Raw genomic sequence first — 19,464 nt, forward strand, 5'->3', positions numbered from 1 at the left:
TACACTCACCTACCCACACAAACACACACTCACACAGACAGCAGTGGCTGCAAGTCAAAATCCTGGTCAAACTGTTATTGCAGCTGCCTGTGGTCCCACTCCCAGCCTGTTACAGGACAAAATGAGACACAGATTAACAGGAGAACACTGTCGCTCTGAAGACCATTTATATGAAAAGCAAACGTGTCCCAGATTTCAGTCAAACTACTGGATTTTAAACAAACTCAAAATAAATTCAATAAAGAGACAAGTGTCACAAGCTGCTTTTAAATGTGTTACCACAATGGTAACAAGGTGCTGTGCAGAGATTTAATGATGTGCTCATCCAGTGAGCTTCTTCTGCATCTTCTCCATGCATTAAATGGCTTCAGTAACATTACCAATAGGAAGCCTTTCCGTGGGAGCTGCCTGCTTGTCTATCACACCCCATATAAAGGCGTATCAAAAGTCAAATGTTTGGGAGCAACGAATCGCAGAACAGAGCCTTAAAAAACGCCCGGGGACCCACATACGCCCCCTCCAAAAAAGTATTGGATGTCCAAAGGAATCCAGTCGCCCCCCTTGAAAGAACATATTTGACAGGGCACATTCAGGCAGAGCCTGCACTCCAGCTTAGTGTTCAGTTAGGCACAGACGCTCTAGCCGCTCTCCCACTCTCTTCTTGGTTTTCATTCGGACGTTTTGTTGGTGCCTAACAGAAATAAGCAGCCATGGATGCCATCAAGAAGAAGATGCAGATGCTCAAGCTCGACAAGGAGAATGCCTTGGACAGAGCTGAGCAGGCTGAGGGAGACAAGAAGGCAGCAGAGGACAGAAGCAAACAGGTCGGCTGATTTAAAAAAAAACAAAAAAAAAAAGAAATTGTGGAAAATCCCAAAGATCCATAGAAACAGCAGGAATACCAGTAGCAGTGTAAATATGCTGCTTTTTAAATGGATCGCCTTCTTACTACGGATTAATCACATTCATGGATAATCCCAAATAAGGATTAAGTTAAGAATAACCCATCCTTCTTGATTTTTTGGATGTTATAAATCATCATTTCAACTATTTTGGTGATGTAAATGTAGCCTAGAAAATGATGTTGATAATTTAGAAAGTATGAATAAGAGAGAAATAATGTTTGACAATGTATAGTAATAATACTAATAATAACAATAATAATAGCAAAAACAATGCAATATATTGTGTAATTTATACGTGTTATAATTGCATGTTTATTTCATCTGTATAACTGTATGACGTTTTTTATATGCATGCATAGTTAGAGGACGATATAAGAGAGTTGGAAAAGAAATTACGTGTTACTGAAGACGAAAGAGATAAAGTGGTTGAGGAGTTCCAAACTGCTGAGGAAAAGCTGCTGACCGCTGAGGAGGTCGCCACCAAGGTACCTGATACTTGCATGAGTTTCCCTAACTTTTCTTCTCTCTTTCCCCTGTCCTGTCCTCTCCTGTCCTGTCCTGTCATGTGTGTGCATTTCTGTGCGCGCTATTGCGCCTTTGCGCGTTCACGCAACTCCTCGCTGATCACCTCTGAAACTGTCTGGGCACTGAAACTCACCTCAGCTTGAGGACGATCTGGTAGCTCTGCAGAAGAAGCTGAAGGGAACTGAGGATGAGTTGGACAAGTACTCCGAGGCTCTTAAAGACGCCCAGGAGAAACTTGAGCTGGCTGAGAAGAAAGCCGCAGATGTAAGTAGGGAAGGGGTTCACAATGGCACCATTCACCACGCTTCTTCACACTTTCATTCTCTCGTCACTGTGTGGCAAGCGACAGCTCAACACTACAAACACAGTTCCCCCTCAGTGGTCATTCAAACTTGACCATCAAAGTCCAAATTTACTTTACCTCCTTTTTTGATCAACTGTCCAATTAATGAGAACAGTCGCTTTATGTTCACTGATCACTTACAAGTCTGCCCAAAGAAAGTCAGATTGGCTGTTTGAAACCCTCATTTATTTTTAAATTAAATTAATCCATATTCTATCTCATCACATTGATAGCCCATACTGTATGATCACGTGGTGGTTTTGGGTCTAGGGGTGTCCAGTCTCATTGGTCTGGCTGAGGAAGTGAGAGTGAACAGTAATGAGCAGTCTTCCTTAAAGCGCTGAGAGCAAGCGCCTGGATAAATATAGCCCACTGCTTTATATGGTCAAGATAGAGCTCACATGTGTGGGCTGCGCTCTTTGCTTACCACAGGAGAAAAACAGTGTTTCCCATCAAAACGGCCCGGGAAGCTAATTAAACAAACAAAAACAAAAAAAACACATAACAGCTCATGATCTACGGAAACAATTAAATAAAAGATAATTTTAAAATATGTCCCCTTTTGGATAAATAGCTGAAACTATATGACAGGAAAACTATGAAACTAAATACCTTCTAGGTAGAAAATAGCCTACACTTTACGTCCTCGTAAAAATAATCCACGACAAACTATCCCGTAAATGATCGAGTTAGTGTGAGTCGGGTTCACGTGCAAAGAGTCAATCAGGCGAATCAATTTGTAGTATGACCTCCAGGATAACCTGTTGTAATAATCCTTTAATTGGATTCCTCCGTGTAAGGCCCTAGTGTACTACTTTTTAGTCTAGTGAGTTGACCTGTCACACTTGATGTTGTATTGTATTACCTATAGGCCTATATACTGCTGTAGTTTTTTAAGTATTAACATTCCTATATAAAGGTTTAAGTGTAATTTTCAAATTAGTTTTAACTACTTGGCTATTTAATGTTTTATGGCCTTGTTTTTTACCCTTTCGTTTTCTTGGAGGATTTTCCTGTGATATTTGCAATGTCTAAAACGTAGTATGTAATTGCTGTATTGAAGACTTATTGAACGCCCTGTAGTCTGAAGAAGTATTTTTCCTTCCATGTGTAGCCTACTACTCACAGTTGACCCGCAGAGGGCGCTGTGGCTTTACTAGATCGCTACAAGCGTGATCATTGCAGTGTATTGACCTCCATGGTATTAACTATGTGTTTTTTGTCATTAAAGACGCATTGTTACTTGCGACAATTACATTTCACATTTTATTGTTTTATGGGGCAATGCAGCAGATATCACAGAGTGAGGCTTTGTACAACCATCCAAAATACTTGGGGAAAAAAGGTCTATTTTGAAATCAGCAGTAGTGGCCTCCTACTTCCTGGACAAATGACAGGCATAGCAGAGTGCGTCTCCAGAAAGCTTGCGCACTCTGCAATGCCTGTCTTCACGCAGCTTTTAGCACAATCAAGGACGTCATCTCGCTCCTTGACAATTTTTCGGAAATTTGGCTGCAGCTCATAGTGTAGTCTTTTTTTTACATAGAGAGGCTAGTTGTGCAGTAGACAATGGCCGGAGCTACATCGCTTGATGCAGTCAAACGAAAGATCAAATCTTTGCAAGATCAGGCAGACGGTGCTGAAGAGAGAGTCGAGAGATTACAGAAGGAGTTGCATGCGGAGAGGAAAACCAGGGAACAAGTAAGCATGTTTTTACCGCGCGTGCAGCCAGAAAAGAGCTGCTTATCAAACGCGAAATTACACATCGATCCTCCTCTTGTAGCCTTTACTTTGCATTTGTGTTCAGCTGAATGCCCAATCTCAGTGTTCAGCTGAACAGTGAGATTTCGGGATTTCACTTGATACACCACAGTGCCGCAAACTGAGTTTTACAAACGTCGCTCCATGCAGTGCCACCACAAAGTCACTCTACTGAGGCTTTGATAGCCGGCTGCTCCCGGCTAAGCGTTTCTAATTGGTAGCGTTAGGCCGCCCAAGTCGGAGCAGTTAAATAAACGTAGCACACTGGATAACTGTTGCCTCATAACCCTACTGTGTTTCACTCGCATCTCTTTTGATGCACTTTGCTGTCAACGGTCCTGTTCAAACTGCTTTCCAGTAACTTCCGTTTATTCGATTGTGCACAGCAACAGCCGCAAGTTAAACGTTTGAATAAATGATCTTCAGCAATCAGGAAGGAAGTTGCAACTAAACTGTGGCAACATGTAAGGTGCCAGTCCGCACAGTGCGCTAAATGCTCTTTGACTTGCCCTTATTAGGATATAGGTTTTTCACAGCTACAAAAAAAAAGAGCGATTTCCCCTCCGTGTGAATATAGCGGCAATGATCTAGACTGGAAATAAATCTTTCTGCAGGGGATTATAGCAGTCTGAGCCTATCTCAAGCTGGTGCTTTCTATTTAATGGCAATCAAGCCTGCTGTAATTTAAATAAGGTTGAAAGCCTCGCTTCAGTTTATAGGTTGTTATTAGCAACTTCCTTGTTGTTTTACAACCTCATATGCCCTTTGATCCACCACTGCACATTTAAGTGCAGGGGAAACAGTCGAACTTGTGGTAGTTGCAGCCTGTTTTCACTGTGCATTTTCAGGACAGTGCAAGTTTCATACCTGCTGAACACATAAAGCAGAAGTAGCAACAGGTTTGAATAATCATAGAAAGGTCTGCTCTTTATCCAATCCTTGTTCATAATAAATGTTTTCCAAAGATACCAGGTCATTTAACCAATTGCAAATGTGAGAAGTTAAATTACACTTACATGTCTACTACATTTGTGAACTATCTAGGGAGTCTCATCTGTGGTTGTGTACCATGTGATCAGTCCATCACCGTTTATTTATCCCCCTTTGGCTTGAGCCTCGTTAATGTTCTCTCAGGGGCCTTGTAATGAGACAGGGGTATTCAACCTTCTGTCAGCTTGGGACATTGTAATCATTAAACATAGACAAGGAGGAGCACAGGCAAGACTCCTGGTAGGGTTTTTTCCCAACAGGTGGCATAAAGAAACACTTTTGAACCCTAAACCCCTTCCTCCAACAACAACAAAATTAAATGTACCATCCACTGTCAATTCTCTGGGCTGACGTGTACGTGTGCGCTTGTGTGATTTCCAGATTGCTTGTTTAAGATGTCAACCTCCACATTTTCTCCTGACATGCTCCTCTTCTTTCCGTAGGCTGAGGCAGATGTCGCTTCCCTTAACAGACGTATCCAGCTGGTTGAGGAGGAGTTGGATCGTGCTCAGGAGCGTCTGGCCACTGCCCTGACCAAGCTGGAGGAGGCTGAGAAGGCTGCTGATGAGAGCGAGAGGTGGGTTCTTATGAGCAGCGTAGACTCAGTCCCCTAATCTTTGCCATATCGCTCTGTCGAGACCACGTGGAGGGGCTGTGTTTCCATCCCTTTGTATGGGGTTACAAGCAGAGCCTCTGTGCTGCAGAGCTGGATATCAGACTGTATACTGACACACTAGCTGTGTGTAGTGCAGTTGTTTTCTAAGATCCCCAAATTCTGTTTTTTATTTCATGTCAGCAAACAAGTAGCCATTCACCATAGAAGTACAATAAATATGTTTAACAGCTAATACTACTGTGCACTAGACATGTGTGTCTTCAGTAAGACTGTCAGGTCTCAGCTCCTGATTTCTAACACCCCTGGACTGTTTGTTCCCTTACACAGAGGCATGAAGGTCATTGAGAACAGGGCCATGAAGGATGAGGAGAAGATGGAGCTGCAGGAGATCCAGCTCAAAGAGGCCAAGCACATCGCTGAGGAGGCTGACCGCAAATATGAGGAGGCAAGTTTTTCAGCCACTGGCAGCCATCGCAAAATACTTCTGCAACATCATCACCCAGTTGCTAAATAACTGCAATCAGAATTTCTGTAACATACTTGTTACAGTTCAGATAATAGCTTGATTTCCAAGATATATCCAAATTATGACAAAGTTTCAATTCAAAATCACCATTCACACGGTTCTTAATTCTTTTTTTAAAGTATAAGAAAAATAATTTGTATAAGTACTTTGTCATAGTATATAAAAAGAATTACAAAATGTTTATAACATAGTATAATATAGTTGTAAGCACATAAATAAATGATGTATTTGTCAAAAGCTATAACTCCAAAGTGGATATAAGTGGAGGCTGGTGTACAAACATATAATGAATGACCACATAGTAGTAATCAGTGGTGAAATTTAACTAGGTAGATTTACTGAAGTACTGTACTATATTTTAGTCACTTGTACTTTACTTTAGTATACTCATTTTATATTACCTGTTACTTTACTACATACAATTATACAATTAGAGCTGAAACAAGGAGTTGATTAATCAATTAGTTTTTGTTCAGAAAAATTAATTGACGTACTATTAGGTACTTTTACTTTTGATTCTTTACGTACATTTTCCTGATTGTACTATTCTATGCACTTCTACTCAAGTAACATTTTCAATGCAGGAAGTTTACGTGTAATTTAGTATTTACTTTACTGATTGACATTAGTACTTTTACTTAAATAAAGGGTCCTCCGTCACAAGTAGTTATAAAAGTAAATGATAATAATAGTATAAAAGGTGTTTTCATTGAAGAAGTTATAACTGTTGACAAATGTACAATAATAAACACCTAAACTGTTCTTATGTCTGGCTACAACTACATTATAGAGTGGTATAAACCTTTTGATACATGCTTGTGAATGCTAAATTGGGGGGGGGGGTTAAACTAAAGTTTTTCCAAGTGTAGTTTATTGATATTAGAGTGGAACACTTTTACTTTGAGGAAAAGAAACCCTAAACCACGTCCTAGCTGTGTCACAGTCATTAAGTATTTGTTGTGTTGTAACACTTTGTTGTGCTGCACCTAAAGGTGGCCCGTAAGCTGGTCATCATTGAGGGTGACCTGGAGCGTACAGAGGAGCGTGCTGAGCTGTCAGAAGGGTACGATGTTTCACCTTTACATTCACTTAATCTGCACTTACACTTGCATGTGCACTGACATTTCAACAGTTGAAGCACTAATACACAAAGGATCCGACTTGTATCCATTTTAACAGTGTGTCCTGTGTTCTTGTTGTATGTGCTGATTATTTGCATGCTCTTCATGGTTTGAATGGTTTTGGCTTGCACACGTACGCCACACCCACTAACAGACGGGCTCGGAGAGCAGAGGAGGAACTGAGGGTTTTGGAGCAAAGCATGAAATCACTAAACTCCTCAGTCACACAGGTACTACAAACAAAGAAACTAACACTTATATCTTTAATGAGTGGCTCTTCTTCCTTGCTCTTCTTCATGCCGCTGAGTGAACCCTCTGTTGTGCTTGCTGTGCTTGTTCTTTTCCTCTTTTATGCTCTTTTATTCTGGGCATGTTAGACTCTTTCACGCCTCTAACATGGCAGAGACTGTGCAAAAATAACACGTCATATTTAAGAGAAGCATGATATTTTAATATACCATTTTCCAAAATTAGTGATACCATTGCAACCCACTACTCTGTGTGTGATCACAAGATTCCCATTGCTATTCTCACAATCCTGCTCTGTTAAGGCACTTTTAAGGTAATTTGGGGTTACCTCCTCGTTTAATCCCTGTAGTTCTTATTTATCTTGTTTCCTCTCCCCCTCTTTCTTACTTTCCTTCTACCTGTTTTGTGTCCTACTCTGGTTCTGTCTATCCTCGCTTTTTCCTTTATCTCCACCCCTTCTTCTTTTTGTTCTTCTTCTTCTTCATCTTCTTCCTTTTCTTCTTCTTCTTCTTCTTTGCAACTTTATCCCCTTATCTAAAACACCAGCAAATGCTCTGAACTTGAGGAAGAGCTGAAAACTGTGACCAACAACCTGAAGTCACTGGAGGCCCAGGCTGAGAAGGTAAGTGCGACCTTCTGGCCTACTGCATGCTGTCAAACTCCTCAGCTCCCTGTTAGACTGGAGAGCTGGGGGGCAGAAGAGCCTGGGGAGCCCGAACGTCTTCACTTAAGTTTTATTTCATAATCCAAATCTGTAAAAACGTATTCAAATGTGTTTGAATGCACTAGGGCATTTTCGATTTCGACTCTATGCCTATATATTTGACACCTATCATTGTTTTTGTCCCACAGTACTCACAGAAGGAGGACAAATACGAGGAGGAGATCAAGGTCCTCACTGACAAGCTGAAGGAGGTAAAGTTTCACAAGGCCTTATCTGGAGTTGCTGGCTGAGTCCTGGATAAATGTAATCACAGGTGCTGTATTACACTTTGAGTGTTGGAGTAACTCATAAATCTGTCTTTGTAACACAGGCTGAGACTCGTGCTGAGTTCGCTGAGAGATCAGTAGCCAAGCTTGAGAAGACCATTGATGACTTGGAAGGTATGATTTTTTTTTTTTGCTTGTCTCTTGAGCTCTATTTGTGCTTCCCTCTTAATGTCATTAGGTCTTTTCTTCTTGGACTTTCTCTATTAAGAGTAGTTGATTTGTTTTTTAGGCTTCAAGGTAGGAAAGAATGGCTTTGATGTTTACCAGAGATATACTTTCTCAATGTTGACTTAGTGTTCAAGGAGTTGTAGTGAGAGCTAAGGGCTGAGAGTGAAATATACGGTCCATTTCTTCATGGCGCTGAGGGATTTTCCCTGACTTTTGCTGCACTTCCATTCTATCATTTTCTGGTGTAACTTTGTTTTCCTCTTTTTTTCCCCTGTTTTCAATATTTTTCTGTCATCTTTACTCTCTCTCTCTCTCTCTCTCCTCTCCTCTCTTTTCAATTTTCTGGATGCTTCATCCTTCACCTTTTTGCCATGTGCTCCTTCACCTTCGCCCCCTCCCTCCCCTGCACCCTTGGCCCACCAATAGATGAATTGTATGCCCAGAAACTGAAGTACAAGGCCATCAGCGAGGAGCTGGACCACGCCCTCAACGACATGACTTCCATGTAATTTTCTACTTGCTGCACCTGCTTGTTCTGCCGTCACCCGCGCTTCCCCTGCACCCCTCTCCCCTGTACACCAGCTACCTCGTTGTTCTCCCTTATTTTTCGTTACAGCCATCATAACTAGATCCAACTCTTGATTCTGTTCCTAAACTTAACATGGTTATGCGGCTGTTTTTTTAATTTTTTATTTTATAGAACTTAAATGTCTTAAAACAGAAATTGTGCAATTGTGTAATTAAAGTCCACTTGCAATAATTACAACACACTCTAAGTCCCCAATCACACGTCTTCATTAGCGTGGTTACGATCGTACTGAATGCCCTTTGTATCAGTATCATCGATGTTTGAGAACACTGTAAATTGGAATGAAGTAATGTAATGCATTGACAATGAGTTTGTCAGTCTATGCATTTTTAAAGTTTTATATAAATTTCACATAGATTTTTTCACATTCTATTTTGACATCCTAAGCAATGCATGCAAGTTGTCTCTTGAAATGCTAACTGTATCACAAAAGCATTTCAGTGAACCTGATTTTAACTCATGGATATGAATCTGAGTAGTTTCCTCTTCTACTAACATGGTCTACTTCTGTCCAGAAGAAAGGCCCTCTGTGTGTTTGTGAGATCCCTCCATTTGTTCTGAGCTTGCACCAATTAAAGGTTAACTGTCACAGTTTAGCATCACTGTGGTTGAGCCCCCGGTTTTGCTAAATTAGTGTTGTTCCTTTAATATTTGGCCATTCTGTGGGAGATTGACAAAGCGTACCGCATCGGTCTGGTCCAGTGCCGCTCCTCCTGTTTTAGCAGAAAGGTCTCCATGTAGTCAATGGAGGAGTTGGTCCAACCTGTAGTTTGTGTTTGTAAGCGTGTGCTACCTCACAATGCATTGCCATTGTGGTTTTGTAGTGTCGTGCCGTGACTCCTGTGGTGCTGGTGCATTGTGGTGCACATCTCAAATTCCCGTAGGTCCCACAACAACCCCCCGGTTCACTGTACTTCTTCTCTCCCACACAGATAAATATTTTACACCTCATCAAAGACGCCTCCTGCCGGCTGAGCGGCATCTGTCGGCTCTCCAGCCCTCTCTCTCAATTTTCCCACCCCTTTTTGTCTTTGCTTTCCTTTCCTCCTCATGTTCCATCCTCATGTCAAAGTTACTTGCATCCCATCACTTGTACAGAATCCTAGAATCTTTCTGCATTGTGTAAAAAATAAACGTCCTTCCTTCTATGTAAGCTGTATCTCTTTACTCTGTCCTTTTTTCTTTTAAATTAATTTATTTTCAAGTGGCTCTAATAAAACCAGAAAGCCTTGATTTTACGTTCTGTTTTTTTTTTCATTTCGTTTCTGCATCTCAACAAACCATTAGTTGAGCTTTACCCTGCTTTCCTTGGTTCTTGTTTGTATATTTTCTTCAAATATTGTTCTGTGAAGCTGAGATATAAGGAATATCCCAGTAGTGCCATGAGTACAGAAACCTAGAACAACTACAGGTACTTGAGTGAAAGCTGAGCCAAGTTGTCTTCTCTCTTTGCATTTGAGCCTGATGCATGCAAGCACTTTTCAACATTTAGTACTGTGGCAGGAAGAGCTGATTGGAAAGATCTGAGAATGGTAGAGAATTAGTTTTGGATTGTTACCGGGAAGATTGTGGTGAAGTAGAGTGAAGGGTATAACATGGAATACAGAATAGTATGTCAGATTTGTTAAGGCTCATCGGGTTGCTGGAAGAATTGGATGGATCCGTGATTATGAGACATGGGCTTTGTATGGTACACAGTATCCTGTCATATATTTGAATAAATACAACACAATCACACATTTTGAGTCTTTTTTATTAAGTCCTTTCCATGAATTCAGACACAGAAAGATAAGCAGAAGTGAGCCATGTTATGGTGTTGTGTCTTTTGAGACATGATTCAAATGGGACTGCAGAGCATTAGTTGAGCCACATCCTTGAAACTCTTAAAAATGTTAGACCTACTTGAGGCTACACATTGATTGATTCTCAGTAGAAGTTTATCCATTTTTGATGTTGGTCAGCCGGCCTAAACATTTGATTATACGCACTCAATAGAGAATGGTATGACCACAATGTCAAATAAAGTTTAGTATTCATTATTTTTCTATTCCATTTTTTCCCACACTATCCAGTTTTAAATATTTTAATTTAAGCTGCCATTTAAGCCTTTGACCTGTTCTGGGTTAAATCTGCTCATCCTCTGTTTTCACTCTTCACACTGCCCTGCCTTGCTTTACCTGCTGCAGAAAAAAATCTAAAGAGTGGATTTCTGAAACCCTCTCTCAAAAACATCCAAACACTGTTTGATCTTGTTATTTAAAGGCTACTCAGATACTGTCAGTTTGTATAAATAACTCACTGGTGATCTGTTCTAGAGAAGGTAGGTGTCAACAAGCATTTTCTCTTTCCCTATTTTCCTCTGATTCCCTGTCCTCTCTCTGTTTTTAACTTGCTTTCTGACTGCAAAGATCGCCTCCACCAGCAACTTCAGAAAAAACGCCTTCTTACTAATGAACTACGCCTGGCCCTGAATGAGGACTAAATTGTGTGAATGTTTTATGTGTTACATTTGGTTTTGTTAAATGTGTGTACGACAATCTGATCCAGAGCAAGATCCAAAGCTACTCTGTTTGTATTGTCCACGTACAGTACAATGCCTGCACTGCTTGAAATCTGTGTTGTTTGTTGAAATGTAATTAAAATATAGTGAAAGTCAGGGATTAACTAAAATATATCATTTTATAGTCTTACAACCTAGTATTATAGCATACAAGCATTTTTAATGTATGTGTGTTTTTAGGAATGCCACTGTAGACTGTAATCTGTTTGCATGGTGGCTTGCACATCATGACATGAGCTTGTTTACTCAATGTGTTTTTTCTTGTGTTTTATTTTTGAAGTGTAGGTTTAAATCATTTAAATGACTGACCTGAGTGATGTAGCCAGCTTGATTATTAACGCAAGCTAACCAACTGACTCCCTTTTGCTTGCTTGTGTGAGATTAAAACTTCTCCATTTAATGTTCTAACAGAGAAACTGTCACAAGCCAAAGAAGAGAACCTCGATATGCACCAGATGCTGGACCAGACTCTAATGGAACTGAATAATTTGTGAAAGCACGGTCTGACCCCACACGCACTGTGGTTTTGGCTTTTTGTACTTGCACCTTGCTTACCATAAACCCCTCTTCTCGTACCTTGCCCGTGGGGGAGATGAAACAGCCAGATGCTATTCCTTTTGCACCGTCCTGTCTTCAGCAGAACTCGACCAAGGAGCAAAGCTAAGGGGTAGTAAAGCTTAACCATTCCCTTTGATGAAGCCTAAACTGAGAAACAATATTGTTTCCGCAAGCCCGTTTTTAATCTTCTAATGGTGTCTGCCTTTTTGCAATCCTTCCAATAGTTTTTGTTTTCTTCTTTATTTGACACGTCTTCTGGTGCATCATGTGCAAGGTTGTTTTCTATATCTGCATTGAAGCTCATCTGGTGCATTCCATTACACCTTGATTATGCACATACCAAAGGACAAAGTGGAGAAATTTTGCACTTAGTTAAACCTCAACATTATGCACATTTTAAATTCTGTGAGACAAACTATTTTAATAAAATATACAGGCCAAGATACTCTTCCCAAATACATGCCTCACAAGTGTAAGTATACATTGGCTTTTGTCAGCAGCATGTATACTGGTGCTACTGTGTGTTGTATGACTGAAATGCTGCTGCATTACAGTATATTCTTATCTTTAAAACCATGGTTCAGAATTTGTTCATCTTGTCTATAAAGGATGAATTTAGTCATCTAGTTGTGCATTGTTTTAGCATTGTATTAATGTAGATGTCTCAAGTGTTTATCATTTCTGAAATGTACAAATGATGAAAATAAATAAAAGCATGTTTTGAAAGTTCTCGAACTTTGTTTGTTATGCATACATAGCCTTTTGGTCCAGAGGTGACCTAAATTAATAGATTTTTGGGTGATTTAATTAAACCTGATGATAAAAAGGAAGGAAAACTTATTTAATAGACATTATCTTCCCCACAGAGGTGTAGAATGTGTTTCCGAACAAATGGAGATCTCTTCATTCTTCAGCTTTATTACATTATGCCTGGCTCATTTTTTTGTTAGCTTGACCCTCAATTTGACTTTCAGCCTGGGGCAAAAACATTGTCATGTGTTTCTTTGGTTCACTGGGTACCACTGAACCAGATCAGTTTAGTTATTTGAGAATAATCAAACCACGGTGGAGAACTTTCTGAATGTCTTTAGTTGAGTTAAAGTAGCGGCATCAATAGTTGAGAAAAATAAAAAATAGAGGTTTTGTATTGTTTAGTTTAAATGTACTGCATGTACCAAGGTAAAAGCCTACTACTCAATCAAGATGCTTTTCATTTGTGTGGAATTATTGCATGTGATGGTGTAATTTATCAGTCGCCTATATTGTTAAGTTGGTTATTTAACTCCAATATTAATAATTATAATAACTTTTATTTGTATAGCGCCTTTCATAAAGCCCGAGGACACTTCACAGAATGAGTGGGGAAAACAGAGCTAAGGGAGGTTGTAAACTGTGGTGAACAGGTGGTGTTTGAGGGATGGATTGCGATATCTGCAGGGAGGGTGTTCCAATCCATGCCCAAAGCCTTTGTGTCCTGGCGTGAGTTTTGTCACTTTTAGAACGGTGTTCTATGGGGTAAATCGTTTATGTGCGAGTGGCCACGTGAAGAACCAGGGCCGGCGATTGACATAGGCGACCTAGTCGATTGCCTGGCCCTAGGGCGTCCAATGTGTTGGGGGCGCCATGTCGCCCTTAGGTCTACTACTTCCCATTAATAATATAATTAGAATGACAAACAAAATAAAACTCAATCTCGTCTGGGGCAATCAAAGGAAAAACCGGCCCGGTGAAGAACTTAGCAGGAAGAATGAGCTGGGCCCACTTCTTTGGGGCTGAGATGGCTCCCTCGCTCTATTTTGTGTGACTCGTCATTTGATTAATTTGGTCTGGCTCGACTATGCAAACAGGAAGCAAGTTGTTGTTAAACTGACAAGGGACAGTTATCGCCAACATAAAGCAAGAGCAGCAGCATAACTAACAATGTCACGATTGATTTGGCCTAATCGTTTTTGTGCCAAGTGCGCCTTACTAACAGCGCGTGGGCTTCCTTTGTTGACACCGCGAGCAGGAGCGCGAGTCAAGCCGCCGCAGTCAGATAAACTGAGTGTTTTTATTCAAAAGCAAAGGCGACACGTTGGAGGGTCAAACACAGTGTTTTTTAAATACAAGTCAAAGTCCAGGATTTGGCTATGTGGGGCTGGTGTGGGGATTGCAATAGCTGTCGCTATAAAATACCGCGCGGACACAGCCAACAGTTCCTGTGACGATAAAATAAAAAAAGGACAGACGGCTGATCGATACAGCGATGCCATAACAGTTAGCAGGGACCTTGTGAAGCGGATACAGGTAAGCATAGAGGTAGGCTATGAACCGCTTGGTCTTTGTTTGACTACATTTGATATCTTTATATTCCTGGATAATATCAGTGCCACCTGTATCAGTTCAGTGTTTGTGTCTGTCTAATGTCCCTCAGGCTGAGGTTGGGGCTCCAGGACTGGTGGTTGGGGTCTCTGTTGATGGGGCTCAAGTCTGGAGTGAAGGTTGGTGCCCGCAAAGTCCACTTTAAAACTGCTACATGTAGCATTAAAACAAATAAAATACCTATGTTTGCCAAGCAGGATTTTGTATTAAATGCTGGTCCTGTTTTAAAATGTTATACAATTTTCAATCAAGGCAAACACATTTCAGATTTGCCTTTGTGAAACGTAGACCAACAATGGTCGGCTACAATTAGGGTAGGCTACAACATATTATCATTACCAAGTCACCTGACGCTTTCTTTAATTGATCATTTGATCACTTTACCTGTATTATGTGAGGAGTTAGTTAATATTTATCATTTTGGCTAGTAAAATAACTCCAACGATTAATCAATTCTCAAAATAGCTGATTAATTTTAAAATCCATCAACTTATTGATTTATCGACTATAACCGTTTCATGTGCAAGTACAATGGTAACTGTATGGTTCACTTCCAGTTGTCAACTTCAGTCTTTTTTTGTGCCAATGAATCAAGCCAGTATAATAATAACTTTTAATGAATATTAGAATATTAAACCTATTCCTCTGAAAACACACTGACATTGTATATGGTGCATATAAATCCTTTATTTGATTCAGGGATCGGTTATGCTGATTTGGAGAATCGTGTGCCATGCAGCCCAGAAACAGTGATGCGAATCGCCAGCATCAGTAAGCCCCTCACATCTGCAGCTGCTGCACGACTGTGTGAGGAAGGGAAACTAGAACTTGATGTCCCTGTCCAGAAATATGTCCCAGAATTTCCCCAGAAGCAATTTAATGGACAGAATGTAAGTTACTTGAACAAAACATCAGAGTTTTTGTATTATTAGCTGTCATGCTGTTCAGCTCACATGTACATCATTTATTTCAGGTCACAATAACTCCTCGTATGCTTCTGTCCCACCTGAGTGGTATACGGCATTATGAGAAGGATGCAAAGAAAGTGAGGGAGGACAAGGAGAAAGCTAAACGTCTTATGAAGCCAGAAAAGAAAAATGATGAAAAGAGCTCATTCGAAAACAAAGATAAACCAACAACAGAACAGAACACCAAGGGCAAAGAAGCCACTCGGGCTCAGAAGAAAAAAGAGTTTGAGCACGAGGAATACTACTTGAAGGACAACTTTGAAAATGTCACTCAGGCCTTGGACCTTTTCAAGGATGACCCACTCATTTTCAAACCTGGTAAAGCACATATCTGCTTGCTAAACCATTCAAATATGATACAATGTTAATGTATTAATGAGTAAGGTTTTTGAAGATTTTTTTTTTTTTTTTTTTACTATGTGTAGGTACCACTTTTCTGTACTCCACCCACGCCTATACCCTGCTTAGTGCTGCTGTGGAGCGAGCTGCTGGACAGTGCTTCCTGGATGTCATGATGAACATGTTCCATGAACTGGGAATGCTAAATACTGTGCCTGATGAGAATGACCCTATTATTTACCACCGCTCCAGGTAATCTATAATGACGTGAAGTTGTTTTGATTTTTTTAAGTGCACAATATGATTACAAAAAAATCCAATAGTGAGTCCATATCAATCATTGATGCTCCTCCACAGATTTTACCATCTTAACAAGAGAGGACGTGTTGTGAACTGCCCATATGTAGACAACTCCTACAAGTGGGCAGGAGGCGGCTTCCTTTCCACTGTGGGTGACCTGCTGCTGTTCGGTAACACTCTGCTCTACAGCTACCAGGTGGCCCACCTTAAGGACACCAAGGACTTGCTCCCTGGCTTTCTCAAACCCCAAACTGCCATTGATCTGTGGGCACCAGTTGACAGGACAGAGGCCAGCTGGGATAAGGATGGACTGTATGCCCAAGGCTGGCTGGTAGTGGAGAAACTACAGAAATATGGCCAGTGCAGGAAGCGCAGACACTACGTGTCACACACAGGAGGCGCTGTGGGAGCCAGCAGTGTCCTCCTGGTGTTACCCAGTGTGGAGATAGATGAGTGCCAAGGACAGACCCCCCGCCTTCCACAGGGGGTGGTGGTCAGCATCATTACTAACATGCAGTCTGTGGGACTCAACAGCACAGCACTGAAAATTGCGCATGTGTTTGACAAAGCCAGAAGGCTATAAGAGTAAGTTGTTTACAGAAATGTGTGATTTTATATTTTACCATGAAGTATTTCAGAAAAACCTTGTATGAAATTTTGATAACACTATTACATAAGTCTATAGGACGTTTTAGGAAATGAAATAAATTCTCAACATGTATTTAAAGTAGCAAAGTAAAGTCTACTTACATTCCATTAAAACACTTGGCAGGAAAGCCACTAGGTGGAAGCAATTTACCACCTTTCTAACAAACAGAAAGCCCTGACCTGTGTGTGTTGGCTTAATTTAGAGGGTTCTGCGTCTCCTTATCAAAGCTAACCCAAGAATATTTTAATATATGTACTTGTGTATTTGAGAGAGAGAGAGAGCAAAGAAATTTAATACACAATGAAAATAGGTTGTTGCCATTTTAAACAACATGGTACACCTCAAAAGTCACTTTAGGGCCCACCCTGAGCAGATATTTCCTCACAGCAACATGACATGACACGTATGCTGTACAGGTTGTAAAGCCTCTTAAGGCAAATTTGTGATTTGTGATTTTGGGCTAAATAAAATTGACTTGACAATAGAATAGCATTCTCATAGTGTACTCACTGCTGAGCTGGAATTTCAAGTGTTAAAATTGACATAAGCCACGAGTACAATCCTAACTTTGTCTTTGAATTTAACAAAACAAGAAGAATTCCAGATTGTAATGCCTAGATGAGCTAGTTCACTGATGGTGACAATAATTTTAGAGAATAACGAAGCGGTCGGCAGTCCAAATTTAGTTTTTTCTTCCACAGTTGGTTGTTAGCAACTGTTTGACTGTCCATCAAAATGGAAAGACTTATAAACTATTGGCAATGTGTACCAACAAGTTTTAATTCTCTCCTAACCTTGTTGAATTGAACCACATTTGATGCCACCATTTTCATTATATAACTCCTTGGACCTCTGGTGCCCCTGTTTTTATATTTAAGGAGACTGATGAATGGCTTGGGATAAAGTATACAGACTCCTACACACAGTGTGTCGCTACGTTTGCTGTGTGAGTGTGAGTGTGAGTGTGTGTGGGTTTCTGCATGTCTAGCTTTGTGAGAGCCAATTTTAGTTTTAAAACTGCAGAGGCAAGACATTTTTGAAAAGTGAGGTCATCCTGACCAGTCCTGGCTGCTTAAAGGGGCAATTATGGTTTAGGGTTAAGATTAAATTTAGGATTAGGTTAAGAAGGCTATAGGTTGAGGTGAGGATTGAACTGCTGACGGTTGGGGTTAGAGGATGGAGAATGTCTAGTCCATCAGGATCCTCAATTAAATGTGCACTGTCCCACCAGAAATTACAAAGTCAAATCATTTGGTAAGGATCATATATTTACACAATAACAACATATTTACTAATAACACATTGATTGCTACAAGGGGTTATTTCATAATTCCATATTTCAAGATCAATATTTAGAATATTTCACGAAATATTTTTACATAGTCCAACTATGCTTTGTAAATACGTTTCAGGCAAAACACATCAATTGAAATGTGATTTAACACGAGTAACACCAGTGCCAACTTCATAGCATTGTATGTAAAGGGTGTGTGTTGTAATTACACCTTTCTGTAGAAAACAGCATGGACTCCAAATCTCATGAGATGATGATGATAATCAGTTTAAAATTACTGTAGAAGTTTTCCTCCTCTCTATTGGTCTTTCATAGTCATACCCAAAACAGTCCAATAAGCCAAGTGACACTTATCTCTGCGAATTATTATTAATGAGTTTTTCATCCCACTCAACACACAGCCGAAAGAAAAATAAATGTGCATCACAAACTCATACTCTGGGTTTTACTCTTCAATACTGTTGCGGATTGTTCTGTTTGCTCTGTTGCTTTTCTTTCAACATCCTGTGCGTGGACACAAGTAATGGTTATTAGCTTTGAAATAATACATTCTAATCAAAGTACAAAAATAACAAGACTGTATAACACACATACAACCACGTCCTAATGCTATTTTTAGATGCCTTGAGAATGCTTGGTAATCCTAAATCCATAATGTACTTACTTGTGTATGTAGTAGATAACAATTGCCAGCACCACTAAGATGAGGAGTGCAAAAATGATCACGGCTGCAATTAACCCTGCTTCCTCTGCATTGGTGGAACTGCTGAAGAGTTGGAAATGCTCACATCGGCTGCCTTTGTAATTTTCATTGCACCTGATTTAAGATACGACACACAAAAATGTTAGCACAGAGGACATTTTTCAAGAATGCTATCATGATTTCACATCAACAGATGTTCCAACATAAAAGTTAAAGGTTCCTATAGACTAATTCTTATATTTTTTTCATTCAACTTACACACAGGAGAGTGTGTTCATGGAAGGTATATTATAGCATGTCCCTCCATTCATGCAGTAGGTGGCTTCCTGCCCATTGCAAAGGTTTCCATGATCTACACAGACACAATAACATTTCAGGAAAGATTTGGCTGTAAAAGGGCTGAATAGTCACTTTTTAAAGCAATTTGTTGTTCTGCTTAAGTTGTTATCATTACCTGCCATCATTTCAACTAGTCTCGCTGTTTCCTGAGAACAAAAGAGACATTTTTGTCACTGAAAAGGAAGTCATCTCAACACTAAGGATGGTGTGACATGACTAGAATTTCCAAATACCAAAAGTGGATACATAGCTGCATATATAAACATTTTTTTTCATTTGAAAGGTGTCATGAACTGATATTGTGCTTTGAGACGAACACCCTGAATGAAATGAATTAAAAAAGCCATCCTTACCAGCTTGTGAAAACTCCCAGCTTGTACTAGTTAGTGCAGGTTCTTCAGATGGATAATGACGCTTCACAATAGCTCCAGACTCCTTTTTGTTGGACCTCTGAAGACGCTGTTATGTGGGTGTGTTCATCCTTTGTCCTGAAAGAATGTTGTGATTGCAGTTTGTCCACATTGTAAATGGCAAGCTAAATATCAAGCTACTTCCAGCTGATTGTAGGTAATTTGTTAGGGTGTCATAAATTGTGTCATTTAATGGCATG

General features: G+C 40.1%; 3 protein-coding genes across 17 annotated transcripts; 2 read left to right on the forward strand and 1 right to left on the reverse strand.

Moving 5' to 3' along the window:
- Positions 1–551: 551 nt before the first annotated feature.
- tpm1 (tropomyosin 1 (alpha)) lies at positions 552–12,523 on the forward strand. Of its 14 annotated transcripts, none has more exons than XM_032523526.1 (10): positions 552–824; positions 1,569–1,694; positions 4,968–5,101; positions 5,468–5,585; positions 6,659–6,729; positions 6,942–7,017; positions 7,889–7,951; positions 8,071–8,140; positions 8,621–8,699; positions 9,716–10,021. In XM_032523526.1, the coding sequence occupies exons 1-10, from the start codon at positions 711–713 to the stop codon at positions 9,717–9,719; spliced, it is 855 nt and encodes a 284-aa protein (XP_032379417.1). In that variant the 5' UTR covers positions 552–710; the 3' UTR covers positions 9,720–10,021. The 14 variants fall into 14 exon arrangements, with proteins under 14 accessions (XP_032379417.1, XP_032379414.1, XP_032379421.1 ...); XM_032523523.1 differs by lacking the exon at positions 6,942–7,017 and adding an exon at positions 7,583–7,658; XM_032523537.1 differs by lacking the exons at positions 6,942–7,017; positions 8,621–8,699; positions 9,716–10,021 and adding exons at positions 1,265–1,390; positions 7,583–7,658; positions 11,755–12,523 and having other exon boundaries at positions 557–824.
- Positions 12,524–13,738: 1,215 nt separating this feature from the next.
- On the forward strand, positions 13,739–16,599 carry lactb (lactamase, beta). 2 transcript variants are annotated; one of them, XM_032523510.1, is made up of 6 exons: positions 13,739–14,199; positions 14,315–14,381; positions 14,962–15,152; positions 15,236–15,548; positions 15,656–15,821; positions 15,927–16,599. In XM_032523510.1, the coding sequence occupies exons 1-6, from the start codon at positions 13,822–13,824 to the stop codon at positions 16,450–16,452; spliced, it is 1,641 nt and encodes a 546-aa protein (XP_032379401.1). In that variant the 5' UTR covers positions 13,739–13,821; the 3' UTR covers positions 16,453–16,599. The 2 variants fall into 2 exon arrangements, with proteins under 2 accessions (XP_032379401.1, XP_032379402.1); XM_032523511.1 differs by having other exon boundaries at positions 13,742–14,187.
- A 1,557-nt stretch (positions 16,600–18,156) lies between these two features.
- Positions 18,157–19,353, reverse strand: nrg4 (neuregulin 4). The gene is made up of 5 exons (XM_032523540.1): positions 19,208–19,353; positions 18,970–19,000; positions 18,774–18,867; positions 18,477–18,629; positions 18,157–18,316 (listed from the first exon to the last, which is right to left on the reverse strand). The coding sequence occupies exons 2-5, from the start codon at positions 18,977–18,979 to the stop codon at positions 18,265–18,267; spliced, it is 309 nt and encodes a 102-aa protein (XP_032379431.1). The 5' UTR covers positions 18,980–19,000; positions 19,208–19,353; the 3' UTR covers positions 18,157–18,264.
- Between the last annotated feature and the right edge of the window lie 111 nt (positions 19,354–19,464).

This window comes from Etheostoma spectabile, chromosome 8 (genome assembly GCF_008692095.1).
Source record: "Etheostoma spectabile isolate EspeVRDwgs_2016 chromosome 8, UIUC_Espe_1.0, whole genome shotgun sequence".
NCBI lineage: Eukaryota > Metazoa > Chordata > Actinopteri > Perciformes > Percidae > Etheostoma > Etheostoma spectabile.